Here is a 23,735-nt window from a genome sequence, read left to right on the forward strand (position 1 = left end):
GCTCAGGTCCTCCGAGAGAGAGAAAGAAAGAGAGAAAGAGACAATTAGAGAGAGCATACTTAAATTCACACAGGACACCGGATAAGACAGGAGAAGTACTCCAGATATAACAAACTGACCCTAGCACCCCGACACATAAACTACTGCAGCATAAATACTGGAGGCTGAGAAAGGAGGGGTCAGGAGACATTGTGGCCCCATCCGATGATACCCCCGGACAGGGCCAAACAGGAAGGATATAACCCCATCCACTTTGCCAAAGCACAGCCCTCACACCACAAGAGGGATATCTTCAACCACCAACTTACCATCCTGAGACAAGGCCGAGTATAGCCCACAAAGATCTCTGCCACGGCACAACCCAAGGGGGTTATAGTATAATAATTAGGCTATATGTGACCTCTAGAAAATATATTTAAAAACATTTGTTTTCAATGTTGTTTGGGTGATAGCATCGTTGAAGCAGTGGTCAGGCATTCAACACATGAAAAGCATTGAAATACTTTACACTGGAATGGACCAGAGGTTGTATTCTTTTATAGACGGCTGGCTCCATTTGGAATGAATGGGGTATACATTTGTATCATATGTGAAGTATTTGATTAAACACGTTTAAACATGTACATATTCAAATATAAGTAATTACAACATAATAATACAAAACATATGTTATTCGTTGTGAATTAGATAATGCGGTATAAAGATTGAAAATAAACGTGCTCCATAACATATTCACACCCCTACTGGCTATGGAACAGTCCGATCCGGAGGCCAGCATCCGACTGTCCGTACAATGAGAATACCGTCAGCTGTTGTGTGGGTTTACTTATTTCCCCTCTCTCCTCCCCCTCTGTATCTTTCTGATCCTAAGCAATTTAGGAACGTTGATGGTATTGCAGCCCAAATAGTTTCCAACTAACCACATTGTTATTCTGTGTGTGGCACCGTTTTTTTCCGAAAGAGTGCTGCCTACCCGGTGCGTCTCCAGCGTTTTCCATTTGGAAATAGGGGTAGTCTGTGCGCGCTGGTGAGCAACTAGAGTGACTCAACCAAGTTTCCCTTCTGTCTGAGGAATGAGTATACATACCGTCGGGAGAGGACGAGCCGAAAAGCGCATGATTGAATGAATAAAATGCAAAGCAAAGACCTCGACACCGATTTGGTGGGAAATGCGTTGCCTGAAGCAATATGTAAGTTACCTATTCTTTTATTGAACCTCGTGGACATTTAACGCGCGTTGAAACGTTTGTTGTTCGACCTGTCAATGAATTTGAGGATTTTCTGGTGGCCTTTCTCACGTTTCTCACGTATCTCCCGACAAAACTTTTTTTTAATCGAATGATCATCATACCGGTTATTTGCACGGTCGCTGTGCGTGTGAATGCGACATTGTTTGAGATCAAACGAGTTTAATTTCTTCTCATCTGTATCATTGTTAGGCTATGTGTGGGGTAGTCTAATAAGGGATATTTCCACGCTATAAACGTGTAACAACACATGTCGACGATCTGTCTAAATGTTGATTATTAGCCTAGTCAAAAGGAAGGAACTAGAGGAAGCAGAGCTTCCGTCCAAAAAGGCTCCACAATACAGCCTAGTCTACTGCCACGCTGTTAATTCTTCTCTAATCCGTATGACAACAACACATGAGAATATACTGGGTTTAAATCATTGGATTTTCCTCAACAGGTTTCTCAACAAATGTATGACTAGTGTCTCTAACAGCCTGACCCAAACACTGTCCATTCGATCACAACTAAATTAATAATAATTAATACAGCACGCTTGATGAAGTAACCCCCCCCCATATGTTTACATTATGAGGTCACCGGTCTGGCATCCGTTCCGTTTTCCCCTCAACCGGTTTATCACATGAGCACCCATCAACCAGATAATGAATGGCTTCTGTTCTGTGCCATTTGATCTTGACTAGCCCAGTTCTAATGCAGGGATTCATGGTTCATATATCTTTAACCCAGGTGCCTTCTGATCTGTAAATGAATACACATGAGTACTGTGATTTAGCCTACTGTGATCAGATGCCCTTTAATCAAAAGTGCAGAGCCAAAGTGCAGGCAGGAGCCAACTTCATCATCTGGCCAGATTGATTTATTTACTCTTGAAGTGCTATGATTTTAATTGTTTCAAATTACAATCTGTGACTGTGTTGTCCTGGAGAGATAGTGTTCAAGGACAAAGTTATCCACTGGATATTATAAACAGTATTCTGTCAGTGGGCTTTTGCATAAATCAAATCAAATCAAATCAAATTTATTTATATAGCCCTTCGTACATCAGCTGATATCTCAAAGTGCTGTACAGAAACCCAGCCTAAAACCCCAAACAGCAAACAATGCAGGTGTAAAAGCACGGTGGCTAGGAAAAACTCCCTAGAAAGGCCAAAACCTAGGAAGAAACCTAGAGAGGAACCAGGCTATGTGGGGTGGCCAGTCCTCTTCTGGCTGTGCCGGGTAGAGATTATAACAGAACATGACCAAGATGTTCAAATGTTCATAAATGACCAGCATGGTCGAATAATAATAAGGCAGAACAGTTGAAACTGGAGCAGCAGCACAGTCAGGTGGACTGGGGACAGCAAGGACTCATCATGTCAGGTAGTCCTGGGGCACGGTCCTAGGGCTCAGGTCCTCCGAGAGAGAGAGAAAGAAAGAGAGAATTAGAGAGAGCATATGTGGGGTGGCCAGTCCTCTTCTGGCTGTGCCGGGTGGAGATTATAACAGAACGTGGCCAAGATGTTCAAATGTTCATAAATGACCAGCATGGTTGAATAATAGTAAGGCAGAACAGTTGAAACTGGAGCAGCAGCATGGCCAGGTGGACTGGGGACAGCAAGGAGTCATCATGTCAGGTAGTCCTGGGACATGGTCCTAGGGCCCAGGCCAGTTGAAACTGGAGCAGCAGCATGGCCAGGTGGACTGGGGACAGCAAGGAGTCGTCATGTCAGGTAGTCCTGGGGCATGGTCCTAGGGCTCAGGTCCTCCGAGAGAGAGAAAGAAAGAGAGAAGGAGAGAATTAGAGAACGCACACTTAGATTCACACAGGACACCGAATAGGACAGGAGAAGTACTCCAGATATAACAAACTGACCCTAGCCCCCCGACACATAAACTAATGCAGCATAAATACTGGAGGCTGAGACAGGAGGGGTCAGGAGACACTGTGGCCCCATCCGAGGACACCCCCGGACAGGGCCAAACAGGAAGGATATAACCCCACCCACTTTGCCAAAGCACAGCCCCCACACCACTAGAGGGATATCTTCAACCACCAACTTACCATCCTGAGACAAGGCCGAGTATAGCCCACAAAGATCTCCGCCACGGCACAACCCAAGGGGGGCGCCAACCCAGACAGGCCGACCACAACAGTGAATCAACCCACCCAGGTGACGCACCCCCCCCAGGGACGGCATGAGAGAGCCCCAGTAAGCCAGTGACTCAGCCCCCGTAACAGGGTAGAGGCAGAGAATCCCAGTGGAAAGAGGGGAATCGGCCAGGCAGAGACAGCAAGGGCGGTTCGTTGCTCCAGAGCCTTTCCGTTCACCTTCCCACTCCTGGGCCAGACTACACTCAATCATATGACCCACTGAAGAGATGAGTCTTCAGTAAAGACTTAAAGGTTGAGACCGAGTTTGCGTCTCTGACATGGGTAGGCAGACCGTTCCATAAAAATGGAGCTCTATAGGAGAAAGCCCTGCCTCCAGCTGTTTGCTTAGAAATTCTAGGGACAATTAGGAGGCCTGCGTCTTGTGATTGTAGCGTACGTGTAGGTATGTACGGCAGGACCAAATCAGAGAGATAGGTAGGAGCAAGCCCATGTAATGCTTTGTAGGTTAGCAGTAAAACCTTGAAATCAGCCCTTGCTTTGACAGGAAGCCAGTGTAGAGAGGCTAGCACTGGAGTAATATGATCAAATTTTTTGGTTCTAGTCAGGATTCTAGCAGCCGTATTCAGCACTAACTGAAGTTTATTTAGTGCTTTATCCGGGTAGCCGGAAAATAGAGCATTGCAGTAGTCTAACCTAGAAGTGACAAAAGCATGGATTAATTTTTCTGCATCATTTTTGGACAGAAAGTTTCTGATTTTTGCATAAGAGTGTTTAACAGTGACCGGTCAAAACGGATGTGGCAGGAGTATGAGTGCAGTTGTGCATTCCGGGTACACACACACACACACACACACACACACACACACACACACACACACACACACACACCGTAACCCTGTATTTGTCAGATGAGAGATGATCAGAGTTCGCATTGTTCGGGATATGCCTCCTCGCCTCGATGGCTTTTCATGTGTCATCATAATGCATAAGGACTATTATGAAGTATAATTATGGGCGAGTGAAGGACTTTTAGACTGAAGACCAGAGCACAGCCATTGGTGCCATCCAATTAAGAGAGTGTCAGTGGCTATTTTAATGTTCCACTTCACACAGCCAGATAATAAGCAGCTCTATTTGAATACATGAATATAGGTTTATTGTGAAATAGAGGACAATGCACTTTCTCTCTGAATCATACATACCCGATAATCACCAGGCCCTATTTTGTGTAATAGCCTGTTGGCAATTACCTCTGTGTGAGTAATAACAGTCCCAGTAAAGAATAAAGCGGCCGGGGGCGGATAGGTAAGATCCTCAAAACGAAAACTCCCCAGAAGGAAGATGGAATTACCCAGATTCTCAGGCAATTCATGAGAGGAGGTAGTTGTGTCACAATGCAGGTGAGGTGATGTTCACTGGTTAGAACTGAGGTGGTCTAAGAGCTAGAACCATTGCATTGATCCATTACCCTGCTCTGCTAGTAGGGCAAACACACACACCATGGACAACAGTGTCCAACCAAGAGCTTCCTTCCTACTTCCTGTGGGCTGCTGGATGGGTGGGTTGTTACTTGTTTTGGCAGAGATCCATAAGAATGGAGCTCCACCCTGTTGACCGTGGAAACCTTGACCAGACCCTGATGTATCTATCTAGCAGCTATGTCATTGATAGCCTGGTGCCAGATCTGTTTGTGTGGTCTTGCCAACCTCATATGGTCCTTGGATGACAATGACAATAGGAGTTGGCTACAGCACACACCAATCTGGCTATGTCATTGAAGGCCGTGTCCAGGAAACGCGCCATCCTCATTATGTGCACTGTAGCCTACAGAATTCTTCTTCTATGATCTCCGCCCCTTGACAACGAGCAGAAGCTGTTTCTGAAGCTGTCTGGGATGATTCACGAGGAACACGTTACACGAGTTAAAAATGTAACAAAGCGATGACTCAATGCTCGCTGCCCTCTCTGACTGACTGGTCCTGTAAAAGATCTTAGTCAATCTTCATCGTCACATTCCTTAAGCATGAAGGGTGAGCTACTTGTCAAGCCCTAGCCGAACTCTGTTGTCGTGCGAGCACATTTATAGAAGGGATTTTCCCTAACTTCAGAACACTCAATCAATATTTTAATGTCATCGTCGTTTATATTGGTCTGGTTGGAGAATTTTGAATAGGTTATTGTGGCAGTCATTCATTCACACCTTGGAGGACAGACCACCTTTGATGCTAACCAAAGCCAGATATGTTTTTCTGTGTCCTCCCTTCAGAAGAATCAGGGAGTTACCCATTCGTGTTGGCAGAGTGTGCCTCTGAAGTGCATTGTGTATGCTTGCTAACGCTACTACGTTCAACTACCAAGTCGCATAGAATACCGTTGATAGGATCTACTCACTGGTGTGAACTGTGAATCAGAGGCCCTTACAGTGGGGCTGCTGTAGTAGTCTCTTTAGTCCGGCCCAGGCATTGTGGAATTCTGCCTCCGTCAGGACCGTCAGGACATCTTCTAATCCTTATTTTTTTTTAGGGGTTGTGTCCCAAATGGCACCTTATTTCCTATGTAGTGCACTGTAAGGGCTCTGGTCAAAAGTAGGGTGCTATATAGGGAATATTTGGGACGCAGCCTAGATTTGCATTCAGGCACTCGCCCCTCTGAGCTCTCCTTTTCTCTGCACCGCCAGTCCGCCACTCGTTCCATGCCCTTGGAGTCGGCAACCATTTGGTCTTTCTCTCTAATCCGTTCTCTGTTGTTAACCTGCAAATCCGAGGCGGGCTGACTGGAATCAAGAGCTTTCTTTCATTTTCGTGGCTAGCTATACCATTGCTAGTGCACTCTAACCATGACACACACACACACACACACACACAAACGCATGCGAAACACACACACACACACACACACACACACACACACACACACACAGAGAGTATGCTCTACCCATCAGAGAGGGCTATAAAAATGACACTTGTCTGAAATGGTTACTGCAGACGTCACAGACAGTACAGGATATATCATATAGAATTCAGGCCTTCTGAATAACTTGTCAGGTACCTGTGAGGAGCAAAGTAAGGAGAAGCCATCTTGACGTGTGAACTCTGGAGGCAGATCATGTGAATATCGATGTGTTTCGTACTGGCATGTTCCGATATTTACTGTAAATGTCAAGTGTGTAACTGCACAGCTAATGGTAACTGCCTATAAACTAGTTGAGGGTCGGCCATAGTGTCACAGTTTAGGCCTACTTTAAATCTTAACAACGTGTGTAATATTGGGTCACGCACTTGCCGATGCACTGTAATGGTCAATAGATCTAACCAACATTTCAGTGAACTTCAAGGTGAATACTGTTTGTTGTGCCTTTATTCCAAATGGCACTATACATGTAAGTTGCCTCTTTAATCAATAGCAATTATTGCTGTGACTGTACTTGCATTGTTATGGAGATATTTGAGCCTAGCTGAGCGAGTGTGTCTTCTGCCTAAAGCTTTATAGCTTGTTCACTGAGTTCCATGTTGTAGCCTACTGTTACTAACCCTAGTTTGAACAAACACGCTCGTCAGCCTGGAGGATGAAGAGTCTCAGCAGACTGGCAGGGAAACAAATCGTAGCGTCTGACAGGACTTTTTCTATTGTGTAACCCCGTCAGGGAGCCCAATTACCACCACCCCTGTCAGGCTATCAGGCCTGCAGTGAATAAGGATCACTCAGCTAGCTACGCAGGCACAGCTTCAGCTGCAGGAGCTGCTCTTACGTAATTAGGAGAATATGTGAATTGTAAAGCCAGTGTACCGTTTCCTGGAGAGAAATGCATTAGTGAGTATATTTGTGAATTAGTTAGAGATTGGTGGGCTAAGAGTCTCACGTTGACACACTTTCCAGTAGTGATGCACCGATACGACATTTTTGCCCGATACCGATATCCGATATTTTCCTTGCAAAAACAACCCGATACAGATAACCAGTATTTAACATGCCTGACATGCCTAGTCAAATAACCTGTTGCTTCTACTCGGGACGCTTGCGTCCCAACTAGAGCTCTGGAAATGCAAATGCGCTACGCTAAATGCTAATAGTATTAGTTAAAACTCAAAAGTTCATTAAAATACACATGCAGGGTATCGAATTAAAGCTACACTCGTTGTGAATCCAGGCAACAAGTCAGATTTTTAAAATGCTTTTCGGCGAAAGCATGAGAAGCTATTATCTGATAGCATGCAACACCCCAAAAGACCCACAGGGGACGTAAACAAAATAATTAGCATTTCGGCGTTACACAAACCGCACAAAAAAATAGAAAACATTCATTACCTTTCACCATCTTCTTTGTTGGCACTCCTAGATGTCCCATAAACACTATTTGGGTCTTTATTTCGATTAAATCGGTCCATATAAAGCCTAGATATCGTTATATGTAGACTGTGTGATAAACGAAAAAAACATAGTTTCAAAACGTAACGTCATTTTTTAAAATTCAAAAAGTCGACGATAAACTTTCACAAAACACTTCGAAATACGTTTGTAATGCAACTTTAGGTATTAGTAAACGTTAATAAGCGATAAAATTCATCAGGAGGCGATGTAAAGATCATTAGCTGTCCGTCTGGAAAAATGTCCGGCTAGAAACTCAACGAAAATATCCGGTCCTAGACCGGAGGAGATACGGTGTCCTGCATGTGTTTGACCAAGAAAAAACTCGAAGGGAAATGACAAGACTCTAGACACCGTGTGGAAGCTGTAGGTACTGCAACCTCAGTCAATTAATTGTGGTTCACGTTTATCAATGGGTTCAAGTAGCGCATGGATATATTTTCCCATTTTCAGTGATCAGTTTTTCCTGTGCTTTTCAATGTAAATGCCGTTCTGGTAAAGCCACAGCAGTGATTTAACCAGTTTTTTAAACGTCTGAGTGTTTTCTATCCACACAGACTAAGCAAATGCATATACTATATTCCTGGCATGAGTAGCAGGGCGCTGAAATGTTGCGCGATTTTTAACAAAATGTTCAAAAAAGTAGAGGGTCGACTTAAGAGGATAAAGGTTACACACACACACCACACGGACCAAAAAGTTATTTTGTTGGCATTTACGTATGTTCCCATTACCTGTAAAACATGATCAAACCTATTTCTTCCATTTACTTGCTGTGCTGTTTCATCGTTCAGTTATTTCATTCTCAACCAGGCTTTCTATGGAAGGCCGTTTGCGTCTTTGCCTGTCAATAAAGATACTCGTCAAATAGTGTTATAGTGTCAAATAAGCTTGTTGACCAATCAGGACCTGAATATGACTGCACATCACATAATAATTTAACGCGTTCATGCATTTTTTACATAGTTATTACACATTGATTACACTATCACTCGTATTTCATATGTCACAACGATTCATCGATATGTATGCTATGATGCTGGAAAAGTTGTCTTGCTCACCGACAGTGCTGGTCATTGCATTGGGGGCATACTTATTTCATCGTACAGCCTTACCTATGGATTGTGGATCAATGACATGGGGTATCAGTCTACTCAGTGACACCCAGAGAACATTAGCATCGTAGCTCTTATTGCGGGACTCTGAAATAACTGTGAATTGAGCCACATTTATTGTCAACCCATGTGCATTGCACAATATTCCAGAGGAAAAACAATACTGCGTGGATGTTTTGGAGTCTGAGGAGGATGTTGGGAAAAAATATATTGGGTATTGAGGAGACTGTTACCCCGCTTCATTGATCCCCAATCCGTGTGTAAAGCTGTACAGTGCAATATGAATGTCAATACTCACAATATGCTTAATATGATCAAAAAATGCTTTATTACCAACGCTGTATTGTCAACACATCGTTCGTGGCCGGTGTTTGCTTGTTTGCAGTCTTTTTTTGTACAGCTTTGACAGTGCTACTGATAGTAGTGGTGGCGCTTGGCTTGCAGAACACACAACATTCTATAATAGAACTGTGTTATTTGGCGTTTCAAATTAAAAGCTTATTTAACGCTTCAAATAGGGTTATTGTCAAATAGTGTTATTTGACGTGCATCTTTTTTGACACGCAAAGCCCCAAACAACGTTCCATAATATGTCGTGAAGCTAACAGCAGGGACGCTATTATGTGTTACGTTAGTGTGTACTGGCGCTCGACCAGTCGCGAAATCCAACATCACCCACAACCGTGAACTGTTGATTGTCAAGGGCAATGAATTCCATTATCCACACAGCAGACATTGTAGGCTAGGTTAGGAATGCTGTGTTGCACGTGCAATCCAATTTTCAGTTTTACATGTAAGAAAACTCCAATGTTTGTAAACAAAGTAAATGTAAACAAACACTGTATAGTATAGCAAGGAAATACTTTTTAAATGCGAGAGCAAATTCATTGTAAATGGATGCAACATTTTGTATTTCAGTTTTCTTTTTTAAATGTATGAGCAACTAAATAAAACGCCTCCCTCTTTCCTGCAATTTGACTTATCTTTGTTTATGTTACCCTGGCCTTTGCTTTTCCTGCCTTTTTTCTATAGTTGCAAGTTGTGGTACATTCCTTTCAGCAACATAGCACCCTGCATCCCACTGCTGGTTTCCTTCTGAAGCTAAACAGGGTTGGTTCTGGTCAGCCCTGGACCGGAGACCAGATGTAGCTGAAAGTGGTGAAAATGTGAAAAATATACATGTTGGGTAAATAAAATCCACAAAAATGTAAATTTGAAACTTCAAACATTTCTGAAAAACATGTTTTTTTTCACCTGATTTAAAAAAATATATATGTGTAAGGGTGATCACAAATGTAAACATTGCTGTCGTATAGAGATGTAGCCTATTATTGGTCATCTAGCCACATTTTAGGTGTCAGATTTGATATATGGGGTAATATTTGTGGGGATGTGATCATCTTACGGATCATCTTGAGCTTCTAACACTGTCATTGTTGGATCAACTTGTTTCGCATTACTTTCCTCAGAAAATACTTCATTTCAACTGGACATATGGATATTACCATACATTATTCCTGCATAGTTGTGAATGAGTCAGTGAGTGGATGAGACTATGTAGACCAGGGGTGGGCAAACTTTTTGGCTCGAGGGCCACATCAGGATTTTGAAATTCATCGGAGGGACGCATTTTTCAGGGGACCAATTGTTGTTAAAATGAATTTGCTGGAGCCTCCTGAGTGGCGCAGCGGCCTAAGGCATTAAACATTTTTTTAGTATTGTTTTTTTATTATGTCCTGCGGGCCGGTTTGAAGTGCCGTACTTTGCCCCCCCCCCTTGATGTGGACTGTGCATCCTACTATAGCCTAGTTGTTGCAGTGTCCCTTCGCTTCATCAACTTCAAAGCTGGTCGAGTAAAGACGTGTTTTTGCTGCTGTGTGTGTCGATGAGCTTCCGGCTAGCACAGAAATAATTCATCCTCTGAAGATTTCAATTTGCTCACAGGGTGAGATTTCAGAAAGGGGGCCCATTTTCAATCCCTTGATTTGAGGGAGGACGAGAGAGATGGCGAGCCAATAGAATGTCTTGTTCGTTATATAATCTCATTTATCATTTCACTCCTCTGTTTTATCATCTCATTTGTTTATTACCGGTTACAGTGCAGAAGGAAGACCGTCCGGGAGGATGAACGCTCTATATCCAGTATAATCCAGTTAATTCCATATGAATGGTTCTTCTACCCAAGATTACGTTGCCAATCAAATGCCCTGTTTCCCAACATCTTAATCGGGTTTACTTTTTTGGGAAGAATTCAAAAGTATTTGCATGGTTAAAAGGATTAGGCAAATCCTAAATCCTCTATAGAATTTGGAAATACAAATCAGCAGAATAAGGAGAAGGCTTTACTTTGCGATCCTATTTAAGAGGTACGGCTCGTTGCTCGCATGCTGATGGAAAGGGTTACCCTTCTAAGTTTGTAGTATAGGAACAGGAGTTTTCCAGACCACTCAACCTAACCAGGGAAACCTCTGGGCCCTAGTAATGCTGGTATGTTGTTGGTGCAGGAGGGAGGGTGATTTAGAAGGATAGAGGGTTAGGAAGTAGTCCTCTCCCACATGTGCAAAAAGGCTCAGCAAAATGCACAGACAAGGTGGGTTTTGAATGAGGACGGGAGAGAGAAGAAGAAAAGAGAGGGAGAGGCCACGGAGTGACAGAAGTCATGCCATATTCGTAGTGTTTGGAGTCAGGTCTTTAAACAATAGGCACGTCTGTGTCGCCAGAGAGTCTAATGTTCTCCCAATGCTAACAATGTTTGGGTGGCATTTCTCTCTTTCTTCCAGTGCAGGGGCCTCCCTGTTTGTGTGTTCGTGCGTGCTAGCGGGCATGTGTGTGTGTGTGTGTGTGTGCTTTTGTGTATGTTTTCAGCGTGGTGTTTCTCCCTCAGAGGAAGAGTTTCAATGAGGGAGGTGAAGTGGTAAAGAAGAGGTAAAGAGATGGGGGAGAAGAGGTAAAGAGATGGGGGAGAAGAGGTAAAGAGATGGGGGAGAAGAGGTAAAGAGATGGGGAGAATAGGTAAAGAGATGGGGAGAATAGGTAAAGAGATGGGGGAGAAGAGGTAAAGAGATGGGGGAGAAGAGGTAAAGAGATGGGGAGAATAGGTAAAGAGATGGGGAGAAGAGGTAAAGAGATGGGGGAGAAGAGGTAAAGAGATGGGGAGAATAGGTAAAGAGATGGGGGAGAAGAGGTAAAGAGATGGGGGAGAAAAGGTAAAGAGATGGGGAGAAGAGGTAAAGAGATGGGGGGAAAAGGTAAAGAGATGGGGGAGAAGAGGTAAAGAGATGGGGGAGAAAAGGTAAAGAGATGGGGGAGAAGAGGTAAAGAGATGGGGGAGGAGAGGTAAAGAGATGGGGAGAAGAGGTAAAGAAATGGGGGAGAAGAGGTAACGAAATGGGGGAGAAGAGGTAAAGAGATGGGGGAGAAGAGGTAAAGAGATGGGGGAGAAACTGTGCAAACTCTTAAGGTTCCACAATATTTTATTAGGCTGTGTGGATATTTAAGTGTTTTTGACTGAATTAATCAGACGCAGTTTCTGTTTATTTTTGGGAACTTTTGACCCCACTTAAGGTAACGACTAAGCGTCGTTATATTTAGCTGATAATAGGTTTTATTGATGCACTTTTGTGGAATTCTGCCTCAGACACGCTCAAAAGGTAAACAAAAACATAAATGTTTAGAGTGAAAGTGGCGGAAATAGTTACCTTTCAACCTTTTATGCTCTGAATTTTGCTGCCAGAACTAGAACCGATCATTGTTTATGTTAATTCGGGAGCAAGGCCATTGCTTTAAAAAAAAAAAAAATGTAATGGGTGGATCAGCTTAATATTGTGGAAAGAATATTGGTTCCATCAATGTAATTCTCTGCATCATTTCCAATCCCCCATATATTTTTTTGGTAAATATATATATATCCATACACACATGCATACATATACACATAAATACATACACATACCTATATTGACATACATACTTTAAAAAATAATATACCTTTATTATTATTCCCCGCAAACCCTACCGCCGATCCCCCAATTGGAGTAAACTAATAAACACTTCGGCTTTTACCTTCAATTTATATATCTTATACACATTTTACATACACAGTAGTTATTTTTTAGTTATTTTTATACAATAGTTATTTTTTACCTTTCAACCTTTTATGCTCTGAATTTTGCTGCCAGAACTAGAACCAAACATTGTTTATGTTAATTCGGGAGCAAGACCATTGCTTTTAAAATGAATGTGATCGTTTTTTTTGTCAACGCATGCTTATGAAGTTAATTTGGTCTCTTAAGCACTTAAGTTGTATGTCTATTCATGCGCATTCACAGCCCCATTAAATATGTTATTAGTCACGCTTTTAACAGGGCCTGGCAGTTGGGGTAGCCTCTTCAATCCCTTTGGTCTTCCCCACATAATACTAGCCTTCTGAAATAAGAGACCGTTGATGTTTCAGATGGTTCCAGACCTATCATTGGAACTTTAACTCCAAAGCTTCAGATATAGTGATTAAAGGCTAATAGCAGATGACAACGAAGTGCTTTGAAGTAAATTGAGTGGCTGAGTTAAATGTAACATACAATCTAATACAAACAGCTCATTTATGGTGGAGTGGTTCCCTATAAAGTAATGGTAATTGCTGTATACATCCAGGTTTGTAAATGTAGATTGTCTGAAGAGCTCATGCATTCATGAATGTGTCATCCAAAACATTGGACAAACACTGTTGTAAGGTCTCGACAGTGTGCTACATAGGAATTTCAAACCGAAAGGACACAGAGAGGAAGTGACCGAATACCAGAGCCACATGCTGTCTAATAGCTGACCGCCTGACCCCTCACTCTCAAAACACGAGGGGCCATGAAACGCACACATCGGCTATTTACAAACCTTCCCCTTTTTAATTCTCTCTTCCCACCCCCTCATTCTCTCTCTCTTTCTCTATCTCTGTCACTCCTAAGTAACTTCAGAATAACTCTGAGCGCGTGGCGTGGTGCTGTGGCCTAATTATATCACCAAACAGCTGTACCCCACTTCCCTGACTAGGTCGTTGCTGAATGCGAAGGGCTATGGTAAGAAACTAGCTCTGAACTCCACAGCTGCTTCCTATCCTGCCATTTCCTCTCCTCTCAAAATAGCCCAGACAGGCTGCTCTGTGCTCTCTTGGTCTTCTTAAAGTCCCAGTCACCAGACCCATCAGCTAATATTAGACCCAGGCCCTGTTCAGCTAAAGGAATTGGTACTGTTCTTATAGGCCACCTCAATGTGTTCTCCCCCCTGCACCGATCAGAAAGATCAGTTGGTGGTGGTGGCCATCTTATCAGAAATATCTTGAACCAAATGTTGTGGTAGTCGTTTATTGGTTTATAAAGCACTTTGAACTCAACCTCTGACTGTCCACCAAGTGTTCTGTTGTATTATTGATCCACAGGTTCATAGTCCCGAACCTTGGCTCCATGGAAGATAGTTGCCAACTGTCCTAAAATAGTCACAAGTTTCACTAGCCTCCCATGTTGTGGATGATGGAGGCTGTACACCAGGGCTATTCAAACATGTTCTTACAGGGGTCAGATTTGAAAAAGTTTTTTTTACAAGGGGGCCAGACATTTTCTACATGAGATTACTCTTCCTAAGACCGGTATAGAAAAACGATTCACTAGCACAATTATAATCTTATAAAGCACTTTTATTCAAGTTAAATGTTGCTAAAAGTTCATTTGAAGTGCTTTAAGATTAGCCTTATTCAGTGCATCAAATTGTTTAAATAATGGAACACATTTGTACTTATAACACAGTTGACCTGCATTACATTAAATCATTTCTACTTTCCTGTCCTTTTTACAGACATAACTTCATCTTTTGTTTTTGTTTACACATAGGAAGCATTTTATGAATGGCATATCTCACTCGACCAGCATCATATTCTGTTCTATTTTCTATTTCTTTATTATTTTGTTCTTTTCTTTGTCTAGTTTTTTTTTTTTTTTTTTACATATAGAAACCTGTTATGCATGGCACGTCTCAGTTAACTAGCTTTTGCGGAGAAGTCTCTCTCCCCCCGTATCAGTACAGAACGGGTCCCTATAACAAACAGCACAACCTCTGTGGGGACTTAAACTTGTCAAATCTCGTTGCAAAGTTAGCTTTCAGTTTATCTAAAAACTCAGACATCACAGGACTGATCTGTACTGATGATGACTGAATGTAGTTGCGCAGTGTAGGGAAATGGAGCATTTGTTTGGGGGGGGCTCAAATCAAGAGTTTTCGCCAGAGCAAGCAAAAGCAACTCTCTCCTCCCTGAGCTCACACGGGCTGCTCTCTTGACAGCGTTATTACCCTTTGCTTAGCCACCGAACGTCATTACGTAAAAGTAGATCATGATGCTCAGCAGACTTACGCAACAAGCGATGTTGCGGGCTAGATGTTGATTGCATAACGTTTATTATAGCCATAACTGAGTCCATGGTGTTTTTTAACTCACAGCTGAGTTGAGCGCAAAGAACGCTCTGGTGTGTCAGGCAGTGTAATGATCTCATCTGTTGTGAAAGAGCCGATAGGCGGACAGACAGACCCTTTCCCCTGTTAGCAGCTCTGATGGGCTGTAACTGGTATGTTGGGTGATATGTATTGACAGCACTTAATGGGCGGGACTACAGGAAAAACATTTCTCCCATTGGAGAATATTGAACAAGGGCTCCTTTTGGCACTAAACCTCACATTTTTGGACATTTTGAAGAACCCTTTTTGGTTCCAAGTAGAATCCGTTTGGCTCCAGGTAGAACCCCTTTGAGTTCCATGTAAAACCCTTTCCACAGAGGGTTCTTCATGGAACATAAAAATGGTTTCTACCTGGAACCAAAAAGGGTTCTCCTATGGGGACATCCAAATAATCCTTTTGGAACCTTTTTTTTTTCCTAAGAGTCTAGACCTTGAGAGATTACACATTACTCTTATGGTCTGTTGTGTTCTTGTGGACGCTATAATTAGAGCTCTTGCCATTATGCAGAGAATCTCTGAACAGTTGGGCGGGACCTTAAAAACCCTAACACCATACAGTAACGAACAAGGACTTTTGGACTCTCCTTTATTGTATGTTTGGTGTTGAGACTGTTCACATGATTACTGCTGGATACTGATGTCGTTTGCCTGAAGTAATGGCCCTGAGAAGGACTTATGTTTGAACGAAACAACCTCACGCGGGAACACCCATAGTCCCAGACATCTCCAGCATCTATCAACAAAGTCACAATAACACGAAATGACACCAATGTGGCGCCTGGTTTTCATCCGTGTACGATCTAGCCACAGCATGTGCAAGCGTGTGGAATTTAGCGTTGTCGTCTGCTTTTCCACAGAGAAACAGTTTGAACCAGCTCTTTTGGTCGTCTCGCCGTCTGCAGGCTCCAAACCACTGCTGACCCTCTGGGAGAGGATAGGAATTTTGGCTGTGTCACTCGTTGGGGATGTACAGAGAGAAGAGGAATAGCAGAAAACAGAGATGTTCAATGGGGTTTTGTCGTGACAAACCAGCCATCCAGGCATTCGTATTGTTTTTGATATGTCCATTTTGTATGTTACCCAGCCAGCCAGTCACTACTCACTTCCTAGAACAGCGTTGTCAACGAGATCCCTGCTAGTCAGGTACATCTTGAGGTCCGTCTTCAAACGCTCCACTAAATATTGACTGTTCAATTACGGGGACTTTGGCACAATCGGTTGAGTTTGTTTGTAGAGGGTTTGTACACATCGAAACTTAAGTCCTCACCATTTACAGCTACTCAACAGTTACTCCTCCTAGCTAAATGCCCCGTCCCGCCTCTGTGTAAACGCGTTGTGACAGGGGTGTATTTGGTGCCATGAGGCCACCTCTCATAGACCAGTGGAGGATTAATCTGGGCTGCTGCTCCCAACCCCCAAGGGGGTGTTGGAGCAGGTTGCCATGGCTGACTGCTGGATAGACTGCTCAGTTATGAATGGATGGCAGCCAAGCTGCATGGACCAGTTATCCAGTTGAGGGTGGCTTGAGTGTGAAGGTCCTATCACTCCCTATTACTGCTGGGTATCTCAACCAATCAAATACTGGTGTGTGTGTGTTTGTTTGTGTGTGTGTGTGTGTGTGCGTCTGCTGGGCATTTCATCACCACAATGTCTTTGAAAAGGATGACAGAGCTTGGGAGGAAAGCAGTTAGCAAAATGCCAGGCACAAGCAAGCAATTCTATTTTGTGGAGTTATTAAAAAGTAACCTGCAATGTTGTGTTGATTGTGCTAATGCCGAATGAAACTTTGTACACGTGAGTTAGCGATTTATCTGTTATCTATTTCTCTCTCGCACCCATCGTCGCTTGAACTCTAGGAACTTGAAAACAAAGTACAAATACACTCATTTTGCCGGCTGGCAAGCCCGATAGTTGGAACTTTTATTACACACACACACACACACACACACACACACACACACACACACACACACACACACACACACACACACACACACACACACACACACACACACACACACACACACACACACACACACACACACAGTGAGAGCCTTCTGGCACACAATTTGTTGTTGTTGTTTACACTGCTCTTCCAATTTGTCTGGGGCCCCTTCATAGCCCCTTACATCACCCCATCCGGGGTGAGAGTGTGGGGGCCGAGAGAGGAGTGAGGGGGGTGACGGTGAGGTAATTCATTAGTTCCCTGTCCCATTCAAATTAGATGCAGACCTATTCTCTTGCGGCCTCCCGAGTTCCTTTTTACTCTTTTTCGGTGCAGCCCTTTTCCCTTTCCACTCTCTGATTTCACGGTTCGGGACACAATGCTGTTTCCTAGCCTGTTGTTTGCCTCATTTCCATTTTTGCAAGAGAACCAAGAGAGAGTTCCCACCCTGTTTACTCAGTGCTCTTTTTCTGGCAAGTTCAGTTTGAAGTCTATTTTTATGCTTGGGCTTCTATTTTGCGAGTCAGTTCCAAGTCCACATATCACTAGCCCTGATTTATTACCAGTGGTTGTCTTGCTGTGCTCGGTCCTATTTTGCCTGGTTTGGCAGGAGACGGGAAGAGAGATGTGCTTGACAGAGCAATGCTTGGATCTATGAATATTTCATTCCCTCCCTGTCCTATATTTCCATCATGTCCTGGGCCATGCCGGTGCCCATGATAATACCCAGGTTTTGATGTTTGGGTGCAGATGAGTGACCGGCTGTGTGTGTATCTGATCTAATTGGTTGATGTCCTGGGACCAGGATCTACATGGGTAAAACCCATGTTCTTTGCTGTGGATAGCGGGAATCCAAGCCTGGTCCGATAGATGTTTTCTTGATAAATCCTATGGTCATTGTTTGGCGTGACAAGGCACTAAAGACGGCACAAACTGATCTGGAACCAGGCTAGGGCATGTCTTAGTTTCACATTCCCATTGCCTTATGTGATGGTTTGCTTCCAAAGACACAATCTCCTCTCAGCTGTAATTGAGTAATGTTTTTGGGACTAATTTTTGTCATACTTTGGAGTTTGAGTCATATGTTTGTGTTGTGGATGAGACAACATCATTGCTCTTTGTTCCTCAATGACTGCATGATGACTCCGCCTCACAATCTCACAATCACATGAGCCGGAGTTTGAAGAACAGGTAGCCAACAGACAGGGTGTGGAACACTTTTTTTTACAACTGCCAGGGCCTCAGGCACCCAGATTGGCACAGCTGATTTAGGCAGTTACTTAAGGCCCGAGTGAACAGTGTTGAGATATGAAATACCTTACATTCTAAAGGGATCAACTTGTCAAGGACACAATCATGACCTGTTTATTGTTTGATGGCATTTACAGCTTTCATATGTATTTTGGGCTTTGAAAATAGAAGCACGCATGCGTAAATGTTTTTTGTATTTTTTGATTGTCAGACCTTGGGGCCTTTTCTGTAATTTTTTTATCAAATATATCACATCAGTCATTTTTATGTAAAGTGCTTTGATTTGAGACAAGTATTTGGTATGACTCACTCACATTGATGGAATTGGCATCTCAGTGGCATCAGTGGCATCAGCAGCTACTATATGCAGCCGTTTTCCCAGCCAGACCATGATATGGAAAGCCACTTAGAAGAGGCAGAGCAGTGCATGTACAATTTACCTCTGGACCTGGAAAAGATGCAGTGCAGCAAAGCCCTGATGTCCTCAGCCTCTTTAAACAGACCAAACCTCTGTATTCTGATACCAGAGGGGACACCCCTAGTGGCCAGTGATTTTAATGCAGGTTAACTGAAATCTGTTTTACCTTATTTTTACCAGCATGTCACCTGTGCAACCAGAGGTGAAAAAACTCTAGATCACCTTTACTCCACACATAGAAACGCATACAAATCTCTCCCTTGCCCTCCTCCATTTGGCAAATCTGATCATAACTCTATCTGATTCCTTCTTACAAGCAAAAACTCAAACAGGAAGTACTTGTGACTCGCTCAATACGGAAGTGGTCCGATGAACCAGATGCTAAGCTACAGGACTGTTTCGCTAGCACAGACTGGAATATGTTCCGGGAACATTGAGGAGTTTATCACGTCACGGCTTCATTAATAAGTGCATCGACGACGTCATCCCAACAGTGACCGTACGTACAAATCCCAATCAGCCAATCAGAAGCCATGATTTACAGGTGACATCCGCACTGAGGTAAATGCTACAGCTGCCACTTTCAAGGAGCGGGACACTAATCCGGGCACTTATAAGAAATCTCGCTACGACCTCCGACATGCCATCGAACAGTCAAAATGTCAATATAGGACTAAGATCTAATCCTACTACGCCAGCTGTAATGCTCGTCGGATGTGGCAGGCTTGCAAACTATCATGGATTACAAAGGGAAACCCAGCCGCGAGCTGCCCAGTGAAGCGAGCCTACCAGATGAGCTAAATTCCTTCTATGCTCGCTTCGAGGCAAGCAACACTGAACCATGCATTAGTGCACCAGCTGTTCCGGATGACTGTGTGATCTCACTCTCTGTAGCCGATGTGAGGTAGACCTTTAAACAGGTTAACATTCACAAGGCAGCGGGGCCAGACGTATTACCAGGACACGTACTTAGAGCATGCGCTGACCAGCTGGAAATTGTTTTCACTGATATTTTCAACCTCTCCCTGACCCAGTCTGTAAAACCTACATTTCAAGCAGACCACCATAGTCCCTGTATCCAAGAACACCATCGTAACCTGTCTAAATGACCCAACGCCCTGTAGCACTCACAGCCATGAAATGTTTTGAAAGGCTGGTCATGGCTCACATCAACACCATCATCCCAGACACCATGGACCTACTCCAATTCGCAGATTGCCCCAACAGATCCACAGATGATGCAATCTCTATTGCACTCCATACTGCCCTCTCCCACCTGGACAAAAGGAACACCTATGTGAGAATACTGTTCATTGACTATAGCTCAGTGTTCAACACCGTAGTGCTCTTCAAGCTCATCACTAAGCTAAGGACCCTGGGTCTGAACACCTCCCTCCAACACCATCATTAAGTTTGCGGATGACATGACGGTGGTTGGCCTGATCACCAATGACGATGAGACAGCCTATAGGGAGGATGTCAGTGACCTGGCAGTGTGGTGCCAGGACAACAACCTCTCCATCAACGTCAGCAAGACAAAGGAGCTGATCGTGGACTACAGGAAACGGAGGGCCGAGCACATCTCTGTCCCCATTGACGGGGCTGTGGTGAAGCGGTTTGAGAGCTTCTAGTTCCTCGGTGTCCACATCACTAAGGACTTAACATGGTCCACACACACCTACACAGGCACGACAATGCCACTTCCCCCTCAGGAGGCTGAAAAGATTTGGCATGGGCCTTCAGATCCAGTTCTACAGCTGCACCATTGAGATTACCTTGACTGTCTGCATCACCGCTTGGTATGGCAACTGGTTGGCATCCGACTGCAAGACGCTACAGATCAATATTCCCTCTAATTATTTTAGGCACTGAACAAATTTCAGGTCTGCTGAGTAGGGCTGGGCGATAAATCACTATCAATAATTATCGAGGTAATTACTTCCCTCAATAACGATATAAAAAATTTTAGATTCATTTTTGATAATGTCGATATAGAATAATTAGGTACAGCAGTCCATTTCACCTCTGTCACGCAGCAGTAACGTGCGGAGAAGTGACAATATGCACTTGGAGAGATATGCGCCCACTAAAAACCATGTAGCACAGAAATGTATGTCAGATGGATAAATACATTTACATTTAAGTCATTTAGCAGACGCTCTTATCCAGAGCGACTTAATAGGGACAGAACAGAAATGTATGTCAGTTGGTTAAATAGGGAATGTAATGAGGGAATGTAAAACAGGTGTGTGTAATCAGACAAAACTAAACGAAACAGAAAAATGGATCGGTAGTGACTAGAAAGCCGGTGACGTCGACCCCGAACACCACCCTAATAAGGAGAAGGGCCGACTTCGGCGGAAGTCGTGACAGTACCCCCCCCCGGAGCCGCGCGCCGACACCGGCCTCGGGGACGACTAGGAGGATGGGACGAAGGGCGATCCGGGTGGAGACGGTGAAACTCCTGTAGTAATGAGGGATCTAGGATGTCATCCACCGGTACCCAGCATCTCTCCTGGCCGTACCCCTCCCATTCCACCAGGTACTGAAGGCCCCTATCCCAACGCCTTGAGTCAATGATGGCTCGTACGGTATACGTCGGGACCCCCTCGATGTCCAGAGGGGGGCGGAGGAACCTCCCGCACCTCAGACGGCTGGAGTGGACCAGCCACCACCGGCCTGAGGAGAGACACATGGAACGAGGGGTTAATGTGATAATCAGGGGGAAGTCGTAACCTATAACAAACCTTGTTCAGTCTCCTCAGGACTTTAAATGGCCCCACAAAGCGCGGACCCAGCTTCCGGCAGGGCAGGTGAAGGGGCAGGTTTCGGGTCGAGAGCCAGACCCGATCCGCCTCACTGCGGCAGCGGTCAGCACTCGCCTTTTGCCTCCTGACGTCCCGTTGTAGCCGCACATGGGCAGTGTTCCATGTCTCCTCTGAGTGCCGAAACCATTCATCCACCGCAGGAGCCTCGATCTGGCTCTGATGCCATGGTGCCAAGACCGGCTGATAACCCAGCACACATTGAAATGGTGATAGGTTGGTAGAGGAGTGGCGGAGGGAGTTTTGGGCCATCTCCGCCCAGGGGATATAAACTGCCCACTCCCTCGGCCGGTCCTGGCAATAGGACCGCAGAAACCTACCCACATCCTGGTTGACTCTTTCCACCTGCCCGTTACTCTCGGGGTGAAAACCTGAGATAAGGCTGACCGAGACCCCCAGGCGTTCCATAAACGTCTTCCATACTCTAGACGTGAATTGGGGACCCCGATCAGAAACTATATCCTCAGGCACCCCGTAGTGCCGGAATACGTGGGTGAAAAAGGCCTCTGCAGTCTGTAGAGCCGTAGGGAGCCCGGGCAAAGGAAGAAGGCGGCAGGACTTAGAAAACCGATCCACAACGACCAGAATCGTGGTGTTACCCCGCGATGGGGGAAGATCCGTCACGAAATCCACCGATAGGTGTGACCATGGTTGTTGTGGAACGGAAAGGGGTTGTAATTTCCCTCTGGGCAGGTGTCTAGGTGCCTTGCACTGTGCGCATACCGAACAGGAGGAAACATACACCCTCACGTCCTTAGCTAAAGTGGGCCACCAGTACTTCCCAGCAAGGCAGCGCACCGTCCGATGCCAGGATGACCAGAGGAGGGTGACGTGTGAGCCCAACAGATCAAACGATCGCGGACATCAAACGCAACGTACAGACGCCCAGCTGGACACTCAGGGAGAGTGGGCTCTGCATGCGACGCCCGCTCGATGTCCGCGTCCACCTCCCATACCACCGGTGCCACCAGGCGAGAAGCTGGAATTATGGGAGTGGGATCCGTGGACCGTCCTCTGTATCATACAGCCGGGACAGTGCGTCTGCCTTCACGTTCTGGGAACCTGGTTTGTAGGAAAGGGTGAAAACAAAACGGATAAAAAACATGGCCCACCTTGCTTGACGAGGGTTCAGTCTCCTCGCTGCTCGAATGTACTCCAGATTGCGGTGGTCAGTCCAAATGAGAAAAGGGTGTCTAGCCCCCTCAAGCCAATGTCTCCACGCTTTCAGAGCCATGACAACAGCTAACAACTCCCAGTCCCCCACATCATATTTTCGCTCCGCCGGGCTGAGCTTCTTCGAAAAGAATGCATAGGGGCGGAGCTTTAGTGGTGTACCCGAGCGCTGAGACAGAAGGCGAGTGCCAAATCGGCATATTCGGGGGGAATGTGCATGGTGGAAACCTGGTTTGGACTCTCCCCTGTAGTGGCACCTAATGAAACACCAACACACCTCCCTGAACACTGACAGGACCATTCCTTGAGAGCTCTCTGTTGCCACGAAATAATAGGATCATGAGAGGCCAACCAAGGAAGTCTCAATACAACAGGAAACGCAGGAGAATCGATCAGGAAGAGACTAATTCTCTCCTCATGACCCCCCTGCGTTCTCATAGCAATGGGCGCTGTGACCTCTCCAATTAGCCTCAACCCAAAGGACGACTATCTAAAGCATGTACAGGGAAGGCAACATCAACAGGAACAATAGGGATCCCTAATCTATGTGCTAAGGAGCGGTCAATAAAGTTCCCAGCTGCGCCTGAATCTACTAGCGCCTTATGCTGGGAATGTGGGGAGAACTCAGGAAATTCTATAGGTAACCACATGTGTGCAACAGAGGGCTCTGGGTGAGTTATGTGCCTACTCACCTGGGATGACCCACCAGTGACCCACCGCCTGCTACCTCGACTTCCTGGAGAACCACCGCAGCACCAACCAGCAGTGTGCCCTCTGCGGCCACAGTTGGTGCAGGGAAT

General features: G+C 44.8%; 1 protein-coding gene across 6 annotated transcripts in view; it reads left to right on the forward strand.

Moving 5' to 3' along the window:
- The first annotated feature begins 788 nt into the window (after positions 1–788).
- Positions 789–23,735, forward strand: part of LOC115105485 (MAP7 domain-containing protein 1-like) — a 67,988-nt gene continuing 45,041 nt past the window's right edge. For 5 of the 6 annotated variants that reach the window (XM_065010214.1, XM_029627592.2, XM_029627602.2 and 2 more), the window contains exon 1: positions 789–1,190. Coding sequence is in view for 5 of the 6 variants with exons in the window: in XM_029627592.2 (XP_029483452.2) it covers positions 1,124–1,190 (67 nt within the window). In the remaining variant the exon portion in view is untranslated. The remainder of the gene's footprint in view (positions 1,191–23,735) is intronic. The other variant, XM_029627627.2, reaches the window with a different exon arrangement.

Source organism: Oncorhynchus nerka, linkage group LG3 (genome assembly GCF_034236695.1).
Source record: "Oncorhynchus nerka isolate Pitt River linkage group LG3, Oner_Uvic_2.0, whole genome shotgun sequence".
In the NCBI taxonomy this organism is placed as follows: domain Eukaryota; kingdom Metazoa; phylum Chordata; class Actinopteri; order Salmoniformes; family Salmonidae; genus Oncorhynchus; species Oncorhynchus nerka.